The sequence below is a fragment of the Schistocerca gregaria genome, chromosome 5 (genome assembly GCF_023897955.1).
Source record: "Schistocerca gregaria isolate iqSchGreg1 chromosome 5, iqSchGreg1.2, whole genome shotgun sequence".
NCBI classification, from domain to species: Eukaryota; Metazoa; Arthropoda; class Insecta; order Orthoptera; family Acrididae; genus Schistocerca; species Schistocerca gregaria.
Window position 1 is genome coordinate 51,691,675 of NC_064924.1, and position 26,228 is coordinate 51,717,902.

At 43.0% G+C, this 26,228-nt stretch overlaps 1 protein-coding gene across 1 annotated transcript in view; it reads left to right on the forward strand.

Moving 5' to 3' along the window:
- LOC126272584 (putative phosphatidate phosphatase) overlaps nucleotides 1–22,572 on the forward strand; it is a 337,576-nt gene extending 315,004 nt beyond the window's left edge. Inside the window, exon 7 of the mRNA XM_049975510.1 lies at nucleotides 17,242–22,572. Coding sequence (XP_049831467.1) covers nucleotides 17,242–17,361 — 120 coding nt within the window. The 3' untranslated portion in view covers nucleotides 17,362–22,572. The remainder of the gene's footprint in view (nucleotides 1–17,241) is intronic.
- The last annotated feature ends 3,656 nt before the right edge of the window (nucleotides 22,573–26,228 follow it).

Genomic DNA, 26,228 nt, shown 5'->3' on the forward strand with positions numbered 1-26,228 from the left:
AACCACAGATATCAATGTAGGACGTACGACGGACGTATCAATCAGGACAGTGCGTCGAAACTTGGCGTTAACGGCTTATGGCAGCAGACGACCGACGTGCTAACAGCACGACATCGCCTCCAGCACCTTTCCTGGGCGGCTGACCGTATCGATTCGACCCTAGACAAATAGAAAACCGTGTCCTCGTGAGATGAGTCCCGATTTCAGTTGGTAACAGCTCGAGTGTGGTGCAGATCCCACGAAGCCATGGACTCAAGTTTTGAAAAAGACACTGTGCCAGACGGACATAGATCCACAGTGATACGGGTTCTCTTTACATGGCATTGACTGAAACCTACTGTACCAACTGAGACCTTTTGTAGTCATTCATGGGCTTCGTGTTCCCAACCAACGATGGATTTTTTTTGGATGAATATGCATCATGTTACTGAGCCACAATTGTTCGCGAGTGATTTAAAGAACATTCCGGACAAAGATGGAATGATCTGGCCACCCAGATGGCCCGACATGAAACTCATCGAATATTTATAGGACGTAATTGAGAGGTCTAATCGTGCACAAAATCCTACACCGACAACACGTTCGCATTTATGGACGGCTGTACAGCCAGGATGGCTCACTATTTCTGCAGGAGACTTCCAGCATGTCAAGGTGCTCCACTACTCCGGGCAAGTGGGTCCCACGCGGTATTTAGAGGTATCTTACACCTGAGTGTACGATACGTACAGGAACCAAGGGCGAAAGATAAGAATGCACGACTGAAGCCGTCCTCTCACGGGACGCGAAAACGCAGGTGAAGGAGGAGTTAATGACCTCACAGTATGCAATTTCACGTGCCACCATACTGCAGAGCGTCAAGTGAAGAATATTACATGCTAGAGGAACGAGGTCAGTGAGTTGGGACATCGTTTTTACCTCACAAACAGAACTGAGAAGCCGCCATATTGTTTGAACTACATCTTCACGGGTTTCTTTATCATAGATTACGTGGTATAAACATAACCTGTTTAAAATCATCAGCAAATTGAAGATTTCTCGGAAACGTGTCATTTTAGCTAAGATTTGTAACAATAAAATGACACGAAACCACACATCGGTCATTAAAGGCTTCCCGTATTTGATTTTTTGTTTATTTTTTTCGCATTGTACAGTGTGTTCTATGAAAGTATACCGTTTAAGTGTTACGGTTCAATGTTGGTCCATCAAAAGGGAGTCGCATTGATACAGTGGGTCATAGTTCAATTTCAAATAATGACAGCTGCAGATACAGTCTTTAGACAGTGTACTGTATACGTTATACGGATACTGGCTACCTTGTAAAAGCGGCAGCTCAGTTGATACTGTCGTGAGCTATGTAAGCGAAAAGTAGCTGGTTTGCGTCTATTTTCTTCTAATCTTTGCCTCATTTTGTATTCTAAAAAGTTCTGAGTATCGCTTATTAATTTAATAGAAGTATTACCTGCAGTGGTCGATGTTATTTATTGCAAAAAATGTGAACATTTTAGGTTAGGCTTTACCGTGACTGTTATTGACAATAAATGAAACAATAAGCTTACGTTACCAGTCACTGTTTATTTATCTCCACAACGGGTTTCAAAGGTTTAAACCTCCATCATCAGGTGGATTTACATTTGTTAGCATGATATTTGTGTGTGTTTTGTGTTACATTTTTTTTTGGAGAAGCTTGCGGCACTGTCTAGTGGAGAAGCTAAACACTATTTCAGAGCATTGTTTTGGGTTTCTTAGTACAAAAAATTAAACGTGTATCTAACGGTAAAAATAAAATAAGTAAAATAATGTACCTTCAGTGGCCACAGGTTTCTTTCACTGTCGTAACACATCACACGTATACTGTCATATTTTGTAAACAAATATGGCGTCGGAAACTATTTGGTGCATGGATCGTATAGCAGAAGCATTATCACAATGTAAAAAGAATATACGTCCTAACAACATTATTAAAGAATAAATTTTAAAACATTTGGAGGTGTTGTTTTGAAGTGTCGAATACATTTGTTGGAATAAATACTTCAGGAGGTATATAAATCCGATTCTGACAAGTTAAAAGTAACTTAAACTTCATACTCGTTTATACAATCAGGTGAAGTGTTACAAACTTTTAAGTACAATAAACGTATTGGCTACAGTGCTAAAATTATGCACAAATAAAAATTTTGGTTGGAATTCATATATAGAAATGAAAGGCTGCAGGCAAAGGGGGAGGAAGTGAAAGAGAAAGTGAGAAGGAAAGAGAGAGGTTGGATAGAGTGATTGTATGAGAGCAAACTTTACAAGGCAAGGGGGTCTTAAGATTATACCTGTTACACGTAATAACTGTCTAAAGGTTGGGGTATTACATTGGTTAATGCTTAAAAATATGCAGATGTATGTGCTATTTGTGCCAGTAGTTGATGTACGTATAAATTCAAACTGACAAGCCGTACAAGCTGTTAGTGTGATGATATATCTGTAAATGAGGTCAATCTCTTGTGCACTTGGCAGCTGTCATGGTAACATAACTAAATAGTTGTGATAAATATTAGGGTTTCTGTGTGTGTATGTGTGTGTGTGTGTGTGTGTGTGTGTGTGTGTGCGTGTGTCTGTGTGTGTGTGTGTGTGTGGGCGCGCGCGCTCGCGCGCTTTGCAGTTTTAATGATGTAGGCAGTTGCTGAAAACAGAGATGATACTATTGTAAATATTGTCATTTTTGTCATTTAAGATGGATTCAGGTTGCTTTGTTCAGCGTTTGTATATTTGGAGTGTTTCAAGAATGTCTAGTGTTTCTACCTTTTGGTTGGATATGTAGGATTCTGATACTTGTGTTGTTAACATGGTGTTTTGTTTCATGCAGGTGGGTGGCTATCTCTGATGTGTGATATTTTTTTGTTTCTTAGTGTTGCCAAGTCGTCTTTGAATCTAATCTCAAATGACCTGCCTGTCTGGCCTATGTAGAAGCAGTCACAGTCCATACATTCAATTTTGTACACACCTATGTGATAAAGTTGGTTTCGTGTGATGATATTGTGGGCTAACTTCTGACCAAACTTTTTGTCTGTGGCAAAGGATATACTTACGTTTTTTCGTTTGAGGACATTACGAATCTGATATGAAATGTTACCTAGAAAGGGGATTGTATGTAAGATGTTATTTTCTTCTTGTTTTTTGTGTTGTAATTGCTTTGTCATAATTGTTTTAGGGTGTCTACTATGGAGCTGTTACAACCTTTTGCAATAGCTCTTGGTTTTATTATTTCAATTTCTAGATCACATTTGTCTTTAGAGAGTGATAGTTGGATAGCTCTATTGATCATGTACCGGAATGCTGCCATTTTGCATATGAGCATATCGCTATCTTATGACTTTTGTCACCTCAATGTGTGTCCTCGTTACGTCGTCCGTCACGTGTTATTTTGCTTCTAACGTAACAGAATTACTTCACGTCATCTGGTTCGTAATCACTAATTCTGATATTTAGTTTCTTGCTGTTCTCATTTCTGCGACACCTCATCACTCTCGTCCTTCTTTGGTCTACCCTCAATCCATATTCTGAACTCATCAGATTATTCATTCCATTCAACACGTTGTCTATTTGTTCTTCAATTTCACTGTGGATAGCAATGTCTTCAGCAAATCTTACAATTGATACCTTCAAACTGAATTTTAATCCTGCTCTTGAACCTTTCTTTTATTTCCATTATTGATTCTTCGATGTATAAATCGAACGGTAGGGACGAAAGGCTGCATCTTTGTCTTACACTCTTTTTAAACCGAGCACTTCGTTCTTGGTTTTCCAGTCTTATGGTTTTCGTACGTGTTATATATCATCCGTCCCTCCCTACAGCTTTCTCATATCTTTCTCAAAATTTCTAACAGCTTGCATGATTTTAAATTGTCGAACGCTATTTCTAGGTCATCAAATACTATGAACGTGTCTCGATTTGTGTTAAGTCTTTCTTCCTTTATCAAGTTTTTTTTTTTTTTTTCGTCAGTCTACTGACTGGTTTGATGCGGCCCGCCACCAATTCCTTTCCTGTGCTAACCTCTTCATCTCAGAGTAGCACTTGCAACCTACGTCCCCAATTATTTGCTTGACGTATTCCAATCTCTTGTCTTCCTCTACAGTTTTTGCCCTCTACAGCTGCCTCTAGTACCATGGAAGTCATTCCCTCATGTCTTAACAGATGTTCTATCATCCTGTCCCTTCTCCTTATCAGTGTTTTCCACATATTCCTTTCCTCTCCGATTCTGCGTAGAACCTCCTCATTCCTTACCTTATCAGTTCACCAAATTTTCAACATTCGTCTATAGCACCACATCTCAAATGCTTCGATTCTCTTCTGTTCCGGTTTTCCCACAGTCCATGTTTCACTACCTGTACTCCAGACGTACATCCTCAGAAATTTCTTCCTCAAATTAAGGCCGGTATCTGATATTAGTAGACTTCTCTTGACCAGAAATACCTTTTTTGCCATAGCGAGTCTACTTTTGATATCCTCCTTCCTCCGTCCGTCATTGGTTATTTTACTGCCTAGGTAGCAGAATTCCTTAACTTCACTGACTTCGTGACCATCAATCCTGATGTTAAGTTTCTTGCTGTTCTCATTTCTACTACTTCTCGTTACCTTCGTCTTTCTCTGATTTACTCTTAAACCATACTGTGTACTCATTAGACTGTCCATTCCGTTCAGCAGTTCATTTAATTCTTCTTCACTTTCACTCAGGACAGCAATGTCATCAGCGAATCGTATCATTGATATCCTTTCACCTTGTATTTTAATTCCACTCCTGAATCTTTCTTTTATTTCCATCATTGCTTCCTCGATATACAGATTGAAGAGTAGGGGCGAAAGGCTACAACCTTGTCTTACTCTCTTCTTAATACGAGCACTTCGTTCTTGATCGTCCACTCTTATTATTCCCTCTTGGTTGTTGTACATATTGTATATGACCCGTCTCTCCCTATAGCTTACCCCCACGTTTTTCAGAATCTCGAACAGCTTGCACCATTTTATATTGTAGAACGCTTTTTCCAGGTCGACAAATCCTATGAATGTGTCTTGATTTTCTTTTCCTTGCTTCCATTATTAGCCGTAATGTCAGAATTGCCTCTCTCGTGCCTTTACTTTTCCTAAAGCCAAACTGATCCTCACCTAGCGCATTCACAATTTTCTTTTCCATTCTTCTGTATGTTATTCTTGTAAGCAGCTTCGATGCATGAGCTGTCAAGCTGATTGTGCGATAATTCTCGCACTTGTCAGCTCTTGCCGTCTTCGAAATTGTGTGGATGATGCTTTTCCGACAGTCAGATGGTATGTCGCCAGTCTCATATATTCTACACACCAACGTGAATAGTCGTTTTGTTGCCACTTCCCCTAATGATTTTAGAAATTCTGATGGAATGTTATCTATCCCTTCTGTTTTATTTGACCGTAAGTCCTCCAAATCTCTTTTAAATTCCGATTCTAATACTGGATACCCTATCTCTTCTAAATCGACTCCTGTTTCTTCTTCTATCACATCAGACAAATCTTCACCCTCATAGAGGCTTTCAATGTATTCTTTCCACCTATCTGCTCTCTCCACTGCATTTAACAGTGGAATTCCCGTTGCACTCTTAATGTTACCACCGTTGCTTTTAATGTCACCAAAGGTTGTTTTGACTTTCCTGTATGCTGAGTCTGTCCTTCCGACTATCATATCTTTTTCGATGCCTTCACATTTTTCCTGCAGCCATTTCGTCTTAGCTTCCCTGCACTTCCTATTTATTTCATTCCTCAGCGACTTGTATTTCTGTATTCATGATTTTCCCGGAACATGTTTGTACTTCCTCCTTTCATCTATCAACTGAAGTATTTCTTCTGTTACCCTTGGTTTCTTCGCAGCTGCCTTCTTTGTACCTATGTTTTCCTTCCCAACTTCTGTGATGGTCCTTTTTAGAGACGTCCACTGCTCTTCAACTGTGTTGTCTACTGCGCTATTCCTTATTGCCGTATCTATAGCGTTAGAGAACTTCAAACGTATCTCGTCATTCCTTAGAACTTCCGTATCCCACTTCTTAGCGTATTGATTCTTCCTGACCAATGTCTTGAATTTCAGCCTACTCTTCATCACTACTATATTGTGATCTGAGTCTATGTCTGCTCCTGGGTACGCCTTACAATCCAGTATCTGATTTCGGAATCTCTGTCTGACCATGATGTAATCTAATTGAAATCTTCCAGTATCTCCCGGCCTTTTCCAAGTATACCTCCTCCTCTTGTGATTCTTGAACAGGGTATTCGCTATTACTAGCTGAAACTTGTTACAGAACTCAATTATTCTTTCTCCTCTTTCATTCCTTGTCCCAAGCCCATATTCTCCTGTAACGTTTTCTTGTACTCCTTTCCCTACAACTGCATTCCAGTCACCCATGACTATTAGATTTTCGTCCCCCTTTACATACTGCATTACCCTTTCAATATCCTCATACACTTTCTCTATCTGTTCATCTTCAGCAAGGCCGATTTGGTTATTGTTACAAGGCCAGATCAGTCAATCATCCAGACTGTTGCCCATATAACTACTGAAAAGGCTGCTGCTCCTCTTCAGGAACCACACGTTTGTCTGGTCTCTCAACAGATACCCGTCCGTTGTGGTTGCACCTACGGTACGGCTAGCTGTATCGCTGAGGCACGCAAGCCTCCCCACCAACGTCAAGGTCCATGGTTCATGGGGGGAGAGAGAGAGACAGAGAGATGGGTGGGAGACGGGGAGACTGGTTACAACCGAACACAGTATAAATCACAATAAAAGAATACCTTAAGCAATCATGTAAATGGTCGACAGGTTGCACATTTTCACGAAGGAAGTTAGTTTGTGATAGTAAAACTGACCTCATCATAGCTAGACGTCTCAGTTATAGTCCATGGAACATGAAATAAATAGCTAAAGACATCAATGTAGGTTCAAATGGCTTGGGTACTATGGTACTTAACATCTGAGGTCATTCGTCCTCTAGAACTTAGAACTACTTAAACCCAACTAACCTAAGGACATCACACACATCCATTCCCGAGGCAGGATTCGAACCTGCGACCGTAGCGGTCGCACGGTTTCGGGCTGAAGCGCCTAGAACCGCTCGGCACATGAGTGTAGGTTTTCTCGGCGTGTACTGCTAATGAAATCTTCTGGGGCTTCCATCCAGGTGCGTGCGTTGAAATTCCGCAATGTTTCGTCGAGTGTCGCTCCCATTATCTTCCGGCGGAGTGCCGAATTTGGACAGTGGTCCCACATACACACTGGTCACACAGAACATACACACTGGTCACACAGAACATACACACTGGTCACACAGAACGTCATCACCACCGACCTGCTATCTGTATAAACCCGTCCAGGTGATAGCAGCGTCAAATGACGAGGACTGCCTGCCAATTAGACACACGCGCGGTGCATGTAGTATGAGTGAGCGTGCTATCCGTGTGTAGAAAGGGGAAGGCGCTCGGTCTATCTGAGTCTGACCGAATGCAGATTGTATGGCCTGGAGGCTCAGCACGTGCATTTCGGAAACTGCACGACTTGTCGGGTATTGGATGAGTATTGTGGAGAGTGTGTATAACACGTGGCAAAACCAAGGTGCAATCATGTCCAGGCGTTGTGGGATTGGGCAGCTACCCCTTATTACAGATGTCGGACGCCGTAGGCAGTGCAGAGCAGTAAAACAGGACAAGCGGCGAACAGTGGCGGAACTAACATCAGACTTTAATGCTGGTCAGGTACAAATGTGTCTCAGTAGACAGTGCAACGAATGCTCCTAACCATGGGCTCAAAAATTGTTCAAATGTGTGTGAACTCTTGTGGGACTTAACAGCTAAGGTCATCAGTCCCTAAGTTTACACACTACTTAACCTAAATTATCCTAAGGACAAACACACACACACACCCATGCCCGAGGGAGGACTTGAACCTCCGCCGGGACCAGCCGCATGGTAACCATGGGCCTCTGCAGCCGAACACACGTGCATGTGCTAAAGTTAACATCACGATATCTACAACTTCCACTGAAATGGGCACATGACCATCCACAATGGATTTTGGCAAGATGGCAGAGCGTTGCATGGTCTGATGAAATCTGATACCTTTTTCATCATATCGATGGAGGACACGAATCCGTCGTCTTCCAGGGAAACAACGCTACGGCATCTGTACTGCGGGACGGAGACAAGCTGGTGCGGCGGTTCCATTATCCTCTTTGGAACATTCAGTGAGCATCCAAGCGTGTAGTGGAGCTCGCGCAAGGCCCCATGAGGACCAAGGAGTACCGTCCACTGATTGCAGACTATTTAGGCCCCTTCATGAAGATCATGTTTCCTGACGGCAGTGGCATTTTGGAACAAGATAATGCGCCATGTCACAAGGTCATTAGTATGATGGAGTGGTTCGAGGAACACAGTGGGGAGTTCCAGTTTGTGTGCTGGCCACAGAACGCACCACATCTGAACACGGCTGAAAACATCTGGGATGTGACTGAAAGTGGCGTTAGAGGTCTTCGGCGCCCTCCCCGGAATTTACGGGAACTACATGCCTCATGAGTGCAGATGTGGAGCCAACTCCTTCCCAGCGACCTACCACGGCCTCATTGTTTACATGCCACGACGCGTCGCCGCTGTTATCCGTGCCAAAGGTGGGCATACCGGCTGTTAAGTAGGTTCTGGCGATCAGTGTATACCTGAGCAGCTCCTGTGTTTGCTCACCCCTTCCCTAATCGGAGGGTTCGGCGACTTGTTATGGGGGTGCACACCACATGAGCTTAAAGCCTCCGCGGCTCCAGATACCCGGAAGTGACGTCAAAGCGATGTGTACGTGCTAACACCACCTTGCATCGTGGGTGGATGGCCCCTCGGAAATACGAGTATTTCATTCGCAGCTTCGGGTTGAAATTGGGGATGTAAGAACGCCTATAAATATCGTTTCATAAGCAGAACCGATTTAATTGAGAACAAGCCTTTATTAAAAAGGCAAAGCACAGCAAATTTTTGTGAAAGTAAGTAAATGCAAATATGTACCTGTCATGCTGATTACAATTAAAAATATTCGAAAGACGTGATCAGTCTTGTTGCGTACGTTCATGCTGCCTGCGATTACAAGGCTGATGTGTCACTGTCATATTACAGATTTTTGATGACAAATAAAAATGGTTTACCCATAATCATGCCATCTGGCCTCAAACTATACAGCAGATTTTCATCAAGTAACCCATGTGACAGGCCGTATGTCAATTTCACGTTTCGTTAATTATATTTTATTGCTATTATCTTCCTAATACATAAGTTACTTGAATAAAATCCTTTAATTGCGCTTCGTATGTCACTGCAAACATCAGAAGCTACCTCATATATAGTATCTACTGAATTGCGAAACAACCACTAACTTAAATGTCCGGTTGCCAATAACCAGAGTCTTTCTTCACTTTACGTGGTCGTCAATAATTAGCTCACTGCTTTCATTTTTTTTTAATTTCCTCCGTAGTTGTAAGGAAACAAGCAAAAACTGTCAACCTACATATGTCCAATGCTGAGCTCTAACTTCAATACACTACCTCCACGCATTTCCCGACACTTTAGCAGAACAAACCGAACTAAATAAAATCACGCATTATGGAGAGATCCTTAATACTGTGCATTACTAAAACTGCGTATTTTCGTAATATGCAAGTGTAAATAAGGAAATCACCAAATATGGCATGTTTGCTCCGCACAAGATTGAATACAATGTGACCTTGGTCTCAGAATCTGTTACAAGAGGCAGAAACGACAAAAAAAAGAAATGTGTTGGATGCGAACCTGCATTCTTTGGCACCATAACTCAACATCTTTATCCATTCTACCACGGCGAACACAGGAAGTAACGCTTTTAATGTCAATGTGACAATAACTGACATTTGATTACAAGAATTCGTGGCGTGTTTGTGAGAAATCTTCAGTGCGCTACTCCTTTGAAATGGCATACTGCTAGTTATAATAAAAAGAAAGCAAAACGATACGAAATGTCACATCGAGTGTCACAACGGTCTTACTTTACTTCCCACAGCGGCTGCTAGCAGTGGAGGAATCTGCACAGGTTTTAACGTCTGTTCGCCGACCACCTTTCGAATCTCGGTGCATTCAGTCCTGCCCAGATTCTCGAAGCGTCAACCTTGCCTTACCGTTACTAGTGCAGGATTTCATGCCCAACTTGTCTGGTAGCTCTCGTCCTTGTTGACGAGACTATCATGGAGCCTTATCTCATCTGATTCTTTAATGGCCAGCCGGAGTGGCCGAGCGGTTCTAGGCGCTACAGTCTGGACCCGCGCAACCACTACGGTAGCAGGTTCAAATCCTGCCTCGGGCATGGATGTGTGTGATGTCCTTAGGTAAGTTAGGTTTAAGTAGTTCTATGTTCCAGGGGACTGATGACCTCAGAGGTGAAGTCCCATAGTTCTCAGAGCCATTTGAACCATTCTTTAATGACGCTCTCCCAAAAGCTTCTCCTCAGCCACAGCATTTTTATTTTATCAGATTCGAATGTGAGTCCACCGTTGAGGCTACCTATAATCTCCAACTGCTGATTTATCTTTAAATCTCAGACGTACACAACTAACGTATTGCTGTACATGCAGCGTTGCGAGTTGTAGCGCTGTGTTTGCCCTGTATACTGGCGCCCACACTCGCAAGGGATTCTTCATTGTTCAGCCATAACGTTATAACCACCTGCCTAATAGCCGGTATGTCCATCTTTGGTACGGACAATAGCGGCGACTCGTCGCGGCATGCTAAGGCCTTGGTACGTCCCAAGTCACTCAATTCTCATAAATTCCGGATGATCTCTGACACCACGTTCAGTCACATCGCAGAGGTGTTCGACTGCATTCAGATCTATCGAGTTGGTGGGCCAGCATTGGAACTCGCCACTGTGTTCCTCGAACCACTCCTTCACACCCCTGCCGTTGTGACGTGTTGCCTTGTTGAAAAATGTCACTGCTACCGGGAAACGTGATCGTCATAAAGGCATGTACGAGGTATTCAACCAGTGTACGGTACACCTCGGTCGTGATCGTGCCTTGCACGCGCTCCGCTGGACCTGTGGATGACCACGTGAATGTTCCCCGGAGCACAACGGGCCGACGCCAGCTTTTCTCCGACCCGCAGTACAGGTATCAAGGAGCTGTTACTCTGGAAGGCCATGGATTCACGCCCTCCGATCGGGGTGATAAGGAAGGGATCCATCAGACCATACAAAGCAGCGTCGATGGTCACACGTCCGTTTCAGTCTTAGTTTCCAATGTCGTGGAGTTAACATTGACATGTGACTGATTCGTCCGCTGTGATACCCATCGTTAGGAGAGTTCGGTGCACTGTTTGTTCAGTCACACTTGTACTCTGCCCAGCATTAAAGTCTGATGTAAAATTTGAAATTTTCCCAGCGAATCAACTGTTCAAAAAGATTTCGGGCTTGTAGCAGATCGTCGTAAACTTTATTGCACGATATTTCGGCTGGACAACTGCCAGCCATCTTCAGGTGAGCCGAACGAGGACTGACGAAGACGTTCTCCGCTCCGTCTTATATAGTGCGCTGATGGTACTGCCGCGCATGCATTGCAGTCGCGAAGACAGAAGGACCACACTGCCCAATGACAGCGATCTCGCTGGTGGAACCGCAAGACTCAGCTGAAGTCGGTATTGTCGCTGGCCGCAGCTATCGATGTCTTCTGGCGTCTTCGGCTCGGGCACGTTTCGGAGATGACGGGATTCCACGCGTTATTCAATTGGTGACCACTGTCACGGTTCATCAGATTTCCCGCGGTGCGTATTTCAACGGATTCTTTGATAATGGAGTCCCAAAAAGTTGTTACTGTGACAAAAATCGAAAGTTTTGTCATCCTCCATTGAATGTCCGTTGGAAATACAATGTTCCACAACTGCAGCCCTACTGGGTTGCAGTAGGCGAGTGCAACGTTAATGTTCTGTATAACGCTCTTCCACTGTACACGTTGTCTGTCCTATATAGGCCATACCACACTGACACGGTATTTTGTAAATACTCGCCTTCCGCAGTAACAAATCATCCTTCACCGATCCCAGAAAATCCGAAATCTTAGAAGGCGGACGAAAAATCACTTTCACAAGAAAACTATTAAGAATACTCGCTATTTTGAAGGAGATATTTCCAGCGAAAGGAAGAAAAGCTAGGGACTTGGCTGATGCGTTCTGCTCTTTATCCATTGTCTCAGAACACCGTCCTTAAATGCGCAAGTTCCTTAGGCAAATTCTCTGCATCCGACACCGTATGTGCTCTGTGCACGAGGGTTTTAAGTACACTCATGGTTTTGGATGGGTGATGGCAACTTGAAGAATGCAAATACAATCAGTGTGAGTGGACTTAACGATAAACAGAATGTCCCACGAGCCGTCACTATTCCGTTTAACCAAAACAGTCTGACGGTGTCGCCATGGGCAGCTCTCTGTCTCCTCTGATGGCTAACCTTTTTGCGGAGGATTTTGAGGAGAGAGCCAACTGGTTTTTGGAGATACGCCGATGGTGCTTTCATAATGTGGCCCCCTGGAGAAGAAAAGTTAATGGAGTTTTTTCATCATCTTAACTCCATCCATGAGAATATTCGATTCACTATGAAACTAGGGAAAGATGGTTGCCTTCCATTCCTGGATGTTTTGGTTAAACGGAAGAGTGAGGGCTCCGTGGGACATTCTGTTTATTATAAGCCCACTCACACTGACTTGTATTTGCATTTGCCAGCGACAATACCGACGGCAGCTGAGTCCTGCAATTCCACCAGCGAGGGCGCTGTCGCTGGGCGGTGTGGTCCTTTGTGACTGCAATGCATGTGCGGCAGAACCATCAGCGCACAATATAAGACGGAGCGGAGAACGTCTTCGCCAGGCCTCGTTCGGCTCACCTGGAGGTGGCTGGCAGTTGTCCAGCCGAAATATTGTGCAATGAGGTTTACGACGACCGACTGCAAGCCCTAAATCTTTTTCAAAGTCTGATGTTACTTCCGCCACATTCCGCCTCCTGCCCTGCTTTACTACTATGACCTCCATACGACATCCTACATCTGTAATGAGGGGTGGCCACCCAAGCCCATGATTTCTGGACGTGGTTTCACCTTCGTTTCGCCAGGTGTTGAAGACAAACACTACAGTACTCATCGAACACCCGACAAGTCGTGCAGTTTCCGAAATGCTCGTGCCGAGCCTCCTGGCCATCACAATCTGCCCTCGGTCAAAGACTGATCTCGCGCCTTATCATTCTGCACAGGGACAACACGGACAGTGATGTTACATGTACCTTTAGTAACTCTGACTACCAATTATTCCTCGCCAGAGACGCTGCTATCACCTGGGTGGATGGGTTTATAACGGTAGTAGGTCAGAATGTTCTAGCTGACCAGTATGTATCCTCTCCACATTGTCGATTATCAGTTATTTTTCTGCCCAAGTAGCCAACCTCATTTACAACTTTTAGTGTCTGTTTTTTTATCTAATTCCCTCAGCATCGCCTGATTTAATTCGACTACATTCCATTGCCCTTGTTTTCCTTTTGTTGACATTCAACTTATAACCTCTTTTCCAGACAGCATCCACTCCATTCAGCTGCGCTTCCCAGTCGTTTGCTGTGTCTGTCAGAATTACAGTGTCGTCGACAAACCTCAGACTTTTAATTTCTTTTTTATGATCTTTAATTCCTTCCCAAGTTCATCATTGGCTTCCTTCAGCGCTTCGTCAGAACGGGGTGAATAACATCAGGGGTGGAATATGTATCACTCCCACCTCAAATACTGGCTCCGTTTCATTCAGTGATAGACGTGCGTATGGTCTAAGAAGCTCTAATAGTAAAGAAGTAATAAATTAATGCATCATGGCTGGTGCTGAATACCTGTGCTCGAACAAGGAACTTTTTTCCTTTCATGCTTTTGTGATAGTGTCAATGAGAAAAAGTTTTCCAAAAGTTTAAAATTACGTGTAAAGCTGTGCAAGTCGCCAAGTCCTCTCATTCTCAATCACAGGGTGAGTATAGTCTATTTGCGCACCATGAGTTACAGTGGCCGAATATATACAGGATGGTCCATTGATCGCGACCGGGCCAAATATCTCACGAAATAAGCGTGAAACGAAAAAACTACAAAGAACGAAACTTGTCTAGCTTGTAAACGAGATAGCGCTATGATTGGCCCACTAGATGGAGCTGCCATAGGTCAAACGGATATTAACTGCGTTGTTTTCTTAAACAGGAACCCCCATTTTATATTACATATTCGTGTAGTACGTAAAGAAATATGAATGTTTTAGTTGGACCACTTTTTTCGCTTTGTGATAGATGGCGCTGTAATTTCTCTACGTACTGCACAAATATGTAATTAAAAATGGTGGTTCCTATTTAGAAGAACGCAGTTGATATCCGTTTGACCTATGGCAGCGCCATCTAGCGGGCCAACCATAGCGCCATCTGGTTTCCCCCTTCAAGCTAGACGAGTTTCGTTCTTTGTAGTTTTTTCGTTGATGCTTATTTCATGAGATATTTGGCCCGGTCACTATCAATGGACCAGCCTGTATACAGAGTTTCTAATTGTAATACTTGTCTTACTAAGTGATACCTTTAATATAGGATTATACCTTTAAATGAGTAGATTATGAGAGTATTTTTGTTATGATGCGAGTCGGCAACCGTTATGTTCTGAGAAGCCAAATGTCATGTGCTCGCTGTTAATGACAATTGGTTAGAAGGTGACAAAGTGACCACCTGTCACCGTAGAAATCTGGACAGACAAGCAAAAGATTAGTTGACGCAAGTTCACTTTAAATAAACACATTTTACTCAATTTGTAGCTGAAGAATTGCTACGCTGTTGACAACTTGTGGCAGTCGTGGCTAGCTATAAACAGAGGCCCGACAAAGGCGTGCGTCTATATTTGCCGGTAGACCTGGCAATCACAGGTCGGTGTAACGCTTGGCGCCAACTAGCATCTCGGAACTAATCGCGAACTACAGGACTGTTGCTTAGGTGCCCACCGCTTGTAACAAAGTCCTGGCAATGTTCAGTCGCTGGCGGCCTACACGTTCTTTGTTGGTGGCGATGTTCAAAGCGCCGATTGCGGCGCCCACGGGAATGTTCGTCGAGGCGCCGACTCCGGCAGTGTCGATAAGATACGATATTACATTTTTGAATTTTTAAGTTCGGTCAGTAATTAAACAAAATACTAAAAATTTCTGTTGCCCCATGAAAGGCAACAGACAGGCAACCCGCAAATGGCACCGGGTCACAGGTTTGCATGTGCAGTAATGTACAATGATAAGCCAAAACATTATGACCACTGCCCACCGTAACGCTGGATGCCGCCTGGTGACACTGGGAGCACGTGATGCGGTAACAAAAGAATGTAACCGGAGAAGACACGGACGGGGCATCATCCTAGCGAAGATACAGGCTGCAAATGGGGAAATACTTTGAGATAAGCGACTTTGACAAAAGGTAAATTATTATTACCCAGAGCCTATGAACGAGTATATCGAAAACGGCGAAGCTCGTCAAATGTTCACGTGCTACTGTCGTGAGCATCTACGGAAAGAGGTAGGACTGTGAAAGTACCACTAGGCCCTAAATGGTTGGCCGTGGGGTTCGGAGGCTGGTCTGGTCTGTAAAGTAGGATAGATGGTGATCTGTGGCCGAAAGAACACAATGCTGGTGCATGCACAAGTGTTTCGGAGCACACCGTTTATCGTACATAGTTGAATATGGAGCTCCGCAGCAGACCACTTACATGTGTTCACACGTTGACCCAAAGACATCGGTAATTACAATTGCAGTGGGCACTGGAGCATAGGCATTGAACCGTCAATCAATGGAAGTATGTCCGCTCTCTGGTTGAATCACATTTTTGCTACTCTAAGTCGATGGCAGACTCCACAAACGCAGTCATGGAGTTGCACGGCGGCTCGAAATGTGCAGTGCGCCATGGACGCAGACTGGTTGATTTGGGGCCAGGGGAAAAAACAGGAAGGTCATTGGTCCCATCGGGTTAGGGAAGAATGGGGAAGAAATTCGGCCGTACCTTTTCAAAGGAACCATCAGGACACTTGCCTGAAGTGATTTAGGACAATCACGGAGAACCTAAATCAGGATGGCCGGACGCGGGTTTGAACCGTCGTCCTCCCGAATGCGAATCCAGTGTGCGCACGTAGATGGGAGCAGTATTATGCCACAGGAGATATTCTCCTGCGCTTGCATTGGACCTGTGATAGTAATCGAAGACACGCTGAAAGCTGCGAACCACCTAAACCCCTTCATGTTTCATGTCTTCCACGACTGTTGTGGGATTGAAGGGACCAAACGGCTAGGGCCATCGGTCTACGCTTCCACAACGACGATGTATCTTTCAGCAATGTAATTTTCCGTGTCTCTTGAGCCAGAATCGTTCTGCAGTGGTTTGAAGAGCATTATGGTGAACTGACATTGATGTCTCGACGAACAAATTCACCTGATGTAAATTCTATGGAAACCAACTCGGTTGCCGGCCCTGGTGGCCGAGCCGTTCTAGGCGCTACAGGTTGGAACAGCGCGACCGCTACGGTCGCAGGTTCGAATCCTGCCTCGGGCATAGATGTGTGTGTGATGTCCTTAGGTTAGTTAGGTTTAAGTAGATCTAAGTTCTAGGGGACTGATGACCTAAGAACGTAAGTCCCATAGTGCTCCGAGCCATTTGAACCATTTGAACCAACTCGGTTGCTATGGAGTGCGTCAACGCGTACGCAAATCAGCGGCCCGTTATTTACACGAATCAGAAGGTGTGAGCTTAGGCATCTAATGCTACGTTCCTCCACAAACTTTCCAACAAACTGTCGGATCTCTAATACCGAGAGTCAGTGGTGTGTTTCGTTCCAAAGACGGACAAACATGTTATTAAGCAGGTCGTCATAACGTTTTGGTCCATCAGCGTACATGTGGAGCTTCACAAGACGTTTCTGCACCAGCATATAAGTCTTTTCACGACACGTAGCCATTTCGAAGTGTGTTCAGTCAGAAAAGTTCTTAGACTAATCTATTTTTCACGTAATTTTCTTGGCAGAATTTCTTCCTGTGTTTGAGATGTCGTGGACACATTGTACTGTGTCTCGAAATGGTTACTTATAGACTTTCTTGCTGTCAGGCAGTTCTGCAGCGCGCACACCCGGGACGTCGATGGTAACCGGAACACGTGTGTTCTGTGCAGATGGTGTTCGTGCAGCCGCAGCGGCGGCGCGCTTCCGGAGGCCCGGCTGCGGGGGCGGCGGAGGCGTTGTCGGAGGGCAACGTGTACGGCAGCGTCGACGGCAGCGTGCCGCCCGCGTGACGTCACAGCCCGCAGCCTGCCGTTGGGGGCGGCGGGGGCGGCGCCCGCGGCCCCCGGCCTGCTGCCTCACAGGCGTCTCCAGACACCTGACCGACTGCTGCAGGGAGCCGTGGAGTAGCCGATGCATTGCCGTCAGATGGTACCCCTCTTCCCAGCCGTCGGACTTTCCATGTTCTGAAGAAACTCCCAACCTCACGTGTGGCTGCGTCGCAATGTAATGCCTAAACGTTCGGGCTGAACAATAGTACAGTGCGTCTGTCGAATCCTTTCTCTGAGCAGTGACGATGCTGGTTTATGTTGGCACAAAAGTAGTGCGGCGGTGGAGACAGGGCACTCTGCAGGTACAGAGCAGTCAAGGAAAGTGTGTGCTGGACGAGCTGCGTTATAATACTGCTAACAGCGAGTGAGCTTCGTCGCCCAGGTGAAGCTCATTTGCTGGGTCCACAGATGAACGGGCTCGAATAAGCAGAATATTCTCTCCTACAACTCCTTTCTTTAGGCGGTTCTTAGGCTACGACTGATTTCGAAACATACCATTTGACTTTGCGATCATTTGTTTACCATAACCAAAGGCAAATGTCGAACGCTCAAAATAACTCAGCAGGAGCCACATTCTGTTGGGTACCTCCAGAAACCATCTACTTCCATTAGATATACGACAACGTGAATCTGCCCTGTGTTCATAATATTCAGTTTTCCGAGGCACAGATTGCAATACACATTTACACACAAATTGGCATGTGTTTGTAGCACTTGATAAATGTAAAATTTCGTAGTCAATATGCTTATCCTTTACAGAGAAGGAACGCAGACAGCCTATGAATATGGACTTTCCAAACTGGTTACCTCGTGCCCATTTTGGTTGAGTATGAACAGTTGCACTGTTCAACGTAACTGACTACTTACCGCGTTCAAAACGTGTGTTAAGAAATGAACCTCCTTTGTTCCTGGCACACATTTCACTGGTTCGAATTCTACTATGCACTTGCTGAAATATCAATGTATTCAGGGTGCGGCGGAAACTACTTGTACATTTTTCGACGGCTGATATAGATTATGACAACCATCTTTCTTAGATAAGACAGTGAGAGAGGGAAATGATAGCTTGCTCTCTGCCCCTTCCTCCCCCCCCCCCCCTCCACCCACCCATCGACCGTCACCATTCTAGCTGATTGTGACTCTTTTGAGGCCAAAGATTTAGCGTTAACATAACATTCCCTGATTATACCTGACTATTTCTAAATCTACTGAAATGAAAGCTACGAGATTTTGCACTGTCGTGACAGGTCAGGAATAGAAGAATTTTTTTGCATGGCTCCACATAAAGTAGTCCACCGATTTACAGATCTTGGCAGCCAACCGATAGCTACCACTCCTTCGATCCATCTCGCATCATATTATGCCCCAAGTTGCATTACGGTGCTCTGATGTGTGCTGGAGCCCCATCATTGGAGGTGACTGTTGTGTTGGCAGAAGTGCCAACACCGTGTTACTAGAGGAGGCCGAAATGCACGCGTTTTAGCTGACGCAGGCTGGCGTGAGGAGGGAAGGACTATATTGACTTGAGGTCTGGAACATGACAAGCAATTAGAATTCAGAAAGCGGACGTAGCTAGTTTGACACTTAACTTTAACCCAATTATGATGAACGGCGCTCTTGCGGTACATGATTCACAATATTATCTGTTCAGAAGACATCTAGTAACTGAATATGGCGCCTTGCTAGGTCGTAGCAAACGACATAGCTGAAGGCTTTTCCAAATTGTCGTCTCTGCAAATGAGAGCGAATGTAGCCAGTGAACCGTCGCTAGCAAAGTCGGCTGTCCAACTGGGGCGAGTGCTAGGGAGTCTCTCTAGACTAGACCTGCCGTGTGGCGGCGCTCGGTCTGCAATCACCGATAGCGGTGACACGCGGGTCCGACGTATACTATCGGACCGCGGCCGATTTAAAGGCTGCCACCTAGCAAGTGTGGTGTCTGGCGGTGACACCACAGTGACCACCTCCAAGTCCTCCCCACTTCAATATCTATAAGGTGAAAGTAACACTCAAGAGAGAAGTAACGATGTATTTTCTACCCATACTTTCTTATCTAAAGTAGACTGTTCTAAAGTATGAACACTTCGGCTATCATTGTCATTGCGCTACATCAATATGTATTATTTACTTTATAATCGTAGATCTATCGCAAACTGTATACTGAAATATTTTCAGTCACCAGCACCAATGTCTTACTGAGCAACAGTTTTTCCAATTTACCGTCGCTAATGAAGACTCTTCGGATGCCACGTACAGAAAAACTTTCTCGAAATTACATAAATGTCGACGTTCCTAGTGGGCAGGTTAGGGTAGCGGGAACTCTAGTTCCTTATTCGTGTGTTTATGTATTGGTAGTGGTGGGGCGTTTATTGCGGAAGTTGACAAATATTAGTAAAAAGACTGACGTAAATGTAAAACCAGAAAAGGTATCATATAAAGACTTTTAAGTGTACTTAAGGTACCATCTGTATTCTGCACGCCAAAGAAGAAGAATATCAGCGTTTTCTTTCTTTAAAAAGTTTTTACGCAAACGAAGTCTATCTATCTTCAATTCTTTCTTAAATTACTACTGAAAAATACAGACTCGATATAATAAAATGAATAACTATCGAAATATTAAACTAACGTAGATAATTTCAGAAACTGGTCTATTAATTTACAGTTCTCGTACTATAAAACTCTTCAGCATTTTGATTTATTGGTGTATTTATTTTTGCACTCGCCTTGGCATACAGAAGCAGGTTCCACAATATTTGTAGAGTAAGAGGAATTGAGAGTTTTTTTCTGTTACCCATTCCACCTCCATAACTATTAGGCGTATGGAGGAATCGTTAACATAGTTTCAGTATTTCGATGTAACGGTAAAACGATGCTGTAATTAACTTATGCAAACAGTTTTTCCCTGTTCGTTCTGAAGCTTTAAATAAAGCACTGGTCCCTTCCGTCCTCTTCCCTTCCTCTTTCACACCCGTCTGCTAATTTTAAGCGATCTTACATGTATAGGATTATTGCTACGTGGCAATATAAAGAATTTTAAAATCTTTCACGAAAGCAGTGGATGAAAAGGTTGCGCTCTATAGTTATCCCGAGGTAAGTCAGGATGCAATTTATGATGACGTGAATGAACTGTGTAGATTCATCTAATTCTGACCCCCAACTTTCACTCCCGTGCGCAAAACAGTAAGTCGTATTAGAGACGCTCCCAGAAAAGTATCAACGTACAAGCATAGAATAAAAATCTTTTCACACTTGAGTCTTTCATTTTCACTTTGTCCTTCCAGAAACTGCTAGTTCCCAAAGTTTCAGTCTTAAGGCCTTTCAATAGACCACTGAGCCACACAAAACTATTTTTAGCTTCTGTCTGTACCATTTCTTATTCACGCTAGAAGAAATCGTTTATACCTCAAGAAAAAACTGCTTAACAGCTGCTGCAAAATCTGCGTAGTTTTCATGCCTTCCCGGAAGCTAACAGCCTCGTCACAGAAAACCTAAATATTCTTTGTCAAGAAGCATCACTACCTACATTTACGTATGACATATTAGGAATTTAGAAACATCTTCAACCATATCTGTTTCTTTAGTCGTGATATATTTTGCCTCGAAAGTAAAAATGCGTCAGCTTACGGTCTGTAAATGGCAACGTGATATGTCTTCCATTAACCGGTAACAGCAGTTATTTCCAGTCTTACTTTCCAAATACATCTCGCCTGTGCTTATCATAGAATAATACATTAAAATATGTATACTACGTCAGACATTTCTCAGATTTTTTTTTTTAAGAAACACTGCTTCTCAAAGATCCTTAAGCACAGAACAATAGAAAAGGTTTTGCAAACTTGTTATTTATCATTACGATTAAAAGTAAGAAAAAATTAAACATGTAACTCAGTCTCTCACGAATGTAACCAGCCAACTCTAAAATTTGAAATTTTAGTAGTGCTATAGTATCCAGAAAATTCGTTAGTTTCAGCATCCAGAATGACTAACTTTTATATAATTATTAAATAGGTAACGAGAAACAATGTAATTGTATCAATTCTCTATCTTACACTTCAACAGACGAAGTACTCAATCTATTTTAACGTAATTTGTAACTGTTCTTAGTATCTAGTTCGAAGAAGTCACTGTTCTGATTGTGTTTTTACCGTAGTTTGGAGTAAAAAGTAATTTTACAATTGATGTACGTCATAAATTAAATATTAACAAATACACAAGAGCCTTCAACGATAATCTTACTGATTAGTGTCACAAATTCGTGATAACCAGCAGCAATGTACAACACGCAATCCATTCACAGTGTAGAATTAAAAGCTCAAGACATTTCTGCGGAACTGTTGACTTTACTGACTTAGATCTCAGTGTCACCAAAGACAGGAAACCGGAAACAGGTAAGATTTTCTTGCTTAAGTGTAGGTGTTATTCCGTGTTCGGTATCAGATCAAGAATTTTTTGTTGTAATCGATGTAAATATAACATTATTAGTAAAAGTCCTTGTACGTGTTGTTATTATCTGGAAGCCGGCAGACACAGAACCATAAAATGAACAGAGGAACGTCATTCTGTCATGAAACATGCGTTGTCCTTGAACAAGTCCAAAAAGCGTGTGTCAACATAGCAATGTCTAGCAAGAGTCTCTCAGAAGCGAAGTTTTCCAGTGAAAAATCTGATTATAAAAAAGTCGTCTGGAAGAGACACCTTTGTAATGTTGCCTAAGTGACTCTAGTTACAGCAGTTGGATAAGTGGTGCGTCCCATAGTACGTAACAATGTATATCTCTTGCGCAGTTAATAAATATTACCTTTTCTGTAAGCTGTTATCATTTCAGTTTCAATCGGCTGACTTGTGAAAGTTCCAATTACTAGCTGTTTGTGCGTTTGTGATGTGATAGGAGACTTCATTTCATCTCTTTTTTTGTAAATTATATTGCAAGGAGCACTGTCAATTACAATTATTGTTATGTAATAATGATATAAGAGGGTTGAGTTTCTTTCTTAACTTCTAAAACAATTAGATAATTTACAAGTACATGAATATAATTCTCTGGCACAGGACTTTAGTTACGGGCTGAAAGCATTATGATGTATATACAGATTGTTTGATAGTGTCAGTGAGAAAAATTAAGATGAGTTTTAAATAAAAAAAACGTGGTTCCCCTTTTTTTCCTGAACTTATAAATCTGTTCTTATGCCATTGTACACCCTATGTACCTGAAAGTTTGAATGTCATCAAAATGATGTGCAGGCCAAGGTAAGAAAACATAAATTTCTAAGAAACAATTCATTTGGATTTGTTTCATATTTATAATTATTTTTAAGATCATACTGAGTGGATGCAGACTCTCCCAAAAGTTCCTCAGAGACTGTTTTGGGATATCTGCTGATTGGTTCGCTATTACGAGTGCCTAATATCTAACAGTACTTACTGAATAATTCTATGTTCATGTTGTGTGTGCAAAGCCGTCGTAATAAAGACATGCTGTTTCTGATAGTAAATGATTCAACGACCCATTAAGTTTCGACGAGCCTACAGGATCAAATAACCAAAATTTAAACAACAAACTACCTGATTAACGCAAAATCCCCTAGAGAAAAAAAAAAACATATACATATTTAACATCCAGTTTCTCATTGCATAAAAGTGTTCCTCTTTTCATGGAAATGCTAAAACATTCGTCCACGTTGGGGATGACGTTCCATATAAACATATACACAGATAATTCGAGAAAGAACAAAAGCGAAGAAATTATTCGGTTGATAGTCAGAGGAGATTTTTAGTAGGCTGTATCAAACCAAGCAGCAAATTTCCTTGAATAAATGTGTCATGTCACTTCCGTGCATGTTCAACAAATACACTGGCAGTTTTTGAATTTTTTCTTTAGCAATAAGCAACCATAGCAACGCAGTACGTTAACTAGCTTCAGCAGATGGAGTAACAATTCGATAATGACATTGTGATCAACTTTTTTTTTAATCACAAGGAAACCTTGTGTCATTCTCTTTGGTCCGTTGTCCTTATGCCTGTATTCTTAGCACTACACCAGGCCTTGTTTGTAAGATTTTAGTGTAGTTGGGTATATGAATTTCGGCAAGGCATTTATGTGCTGATAGCTTTATTGTCCTACCCAGCTCGGGGCTGTTAATTACATTAGTTATTTACAATCGCTTCACTGCCTCGTTGTCGATTTGGTGGCTACACAGCTCAATATGAAGAAATGTAAATTCTGCAATCCAGAGCTGTAGTTGTAGAACAAAAGCTGAAACAAGATGAAGGGTGTTAGAGTCTACTTTACAGGTCAGTTTCAGTGTTTTAGGTTTGCTTCATATATTTAAACCAACAGTACTCAAATTTATTTTCTGAAGAAATCATTTTTATTTTAAAGGACAATGAAATTAATAAAAAAATTTAAAAAAACGAGAAAAATTTGTTTCATTCACTGGTTAATTTTAAATCGTGATTCATAACACACAAATAAGAAAAAGTCGTAAAAGAACGCCATGTTATTAGTTGCGTTTCCCACAGAGTACCACTCTTCTGCAGAACACAGTTTGTGAAAATCTGATCCAGAAGTATATTCGACCTCGTTTACAATCTACACAACGTCCAGAAATACGTAATTTTCAAAACACATTTCTCAAACTATAATCATAACAGTATTTTTTGAAGCCTGTGTAGCAACAATATACCTGAAAACTTCGAAGGGTTGTGTATGGCGTCTTGACGCATAAATTGTGGATATGAAAACATGTCTGAGAAACGTGATCCACCGACGCTACAGACCGTCGTAGCTCCACGGATAACTCCTGCGGCTAGGCCACCCCATCGGCAGAAAACGTGACGGACAGCAAGCCGTACTCTTCGCAAAGTCCGCAGTTCTTGGGGTGGCCTCTGGCGCCTTACTCGTCCACGCCAATCACAACAAACCCAGCGACGACTGAGACGTCAGGTTTGCTACCGAAGATCTTGCCCAGCAGCAGGTGTTTTCCCCTGCAACTACGACGCTCTTAGCGTCATTTGACGACATTTTTCTGACGTAGGTTTTTGTATCCAAATTGCATGTTACGAAACCCTCTGCAATCGCATTGACGTTTGTAGGTAGACTCTAAGGAAAGAAAGCAACCATGCACCATGAAATAGTTATGCGAACGAGACGGAAATCGATAGGTGTGATATACATGTAGAAACAAACAAATGATTACAGTTGGATGAAATTTGATTTTTTATTCAAGAAAATTTGGAAATTTGTGGCCAGGACTACATGACCAAACTACTGAGGTCATCGGTCCCTACTTAATCTAACTAAAACTAACTTAAGCCGGCCGGAGTGTCCGAGCGGTTCTAGGCGCTACAGTCTGGAACCACGCGACCGCTACGGTCGCAGGTTCGAATCCTGCCACGGGCAGGGATGTGTGTGATGTCCTTAGGTTAGTTAAGTTCAAATATCTTCAACATTTCGCGGCCCTGTCAGCAACTGCATAAATATTAATTTTAATTTTAACAATTAACAGCTCAGTTGCACCGTTTACCTGGAAATTTACCTAGGTTTCAGTCGGGATAACCCAACCTTCTTCAGAATAAAAGTAACTACTGTTTGTCCATAGAGGCGAACGCGATGTGGCAGCCACGAGTGCTGCACTAGCGCTCGTGGTTGACATCGCGGTTGCGAAGTGGGGCTGAGGCAGTTCCAGATGAGTTTTACAGTCCGACGATAATTTGTGAATTTGTAGTTTTAGCTTGACGATGTCCACTATGGACAAATGGTAGTTACTGTTATTCTGAAGAAGGTTGGATTATCCCGACTGAAACCTAGGTAAATTTCTAGGTAAACGGTGCTACTGAAGCTGTTAATTATTAAAATTAAAATTAATTGTCAGGTTTAAGTAGTTCTAAGTTCTAGGGGACTGATGACCTCAGAAGTTAAGTCCCATAGTGCTCAGAGGCATTTTTTAAAACTAACTTACACTCAGGACAATACACACACCCATGCCCAATGGAGGACTCGAACCTCTGACGGGGGAGCCGCGCGAACCGCGACAAGACGCCTGAGACCACACGGCTACCCTGCACGGCTTTATTCAAGAGAAAGAGGTTCACAAATTGAGCAAGTCAATACCGCTTTGGTTCACATCTGGCCCTTATGCAAGCAGTTAATCGGCTTGGCGTTGATTAGTAGAACTGTTGTATGTCCTCCTGAGGGATGTGATGCGAAAGTCTGTCCAGTTGGCGTGTTACATCGTAAAAATCCCGAGATGATTGAAGGGCCTTTCCCATAATACTCGAAACGTCAACAACTGGTCAGAGTTCCAGCGAGTTTGCTAGCCAAGGTACGATTTGGTAAGCACGAAGACAAGCAGTAGAAACCTATATAGTTTTCACATGCTGTTCTGTCACCTTTCTTGTAAATGGGGATTGTTATTCCAATTTTCCAATTATCTGGCATAGTTTCTGCTTTCCATATGTATGATATTAATGTGTACTGTTCCTACAGTCAGCTTGGGGAGGTTTAAAAAGGTTGAAACGTCCCTGATGGATTTGTCACTAAGGTGACACCCAGTGGGCCAGGTTCGAAGCCAGTGAGCTCCCCTGATGGCCCCTTCCGCTCTACTGACAGCACGACACTCCCAGCCTCCTTTTATACAGGCGGTTCCGCCTCTCGTTACATTTACTGGTCAACGCAGCATTACATAGGTGAGTCCGGATACTTCTGTTGTGAGAGCGTACACTAATAAGTCTGGGCATTGTGACTGCCTGCTTAATAGCGAATACGTCCACCTTTGGGACGCAATAAAGCAACGATTCTTCTTGGCATGGATTCGGCAAGTCCCTGATAGGTT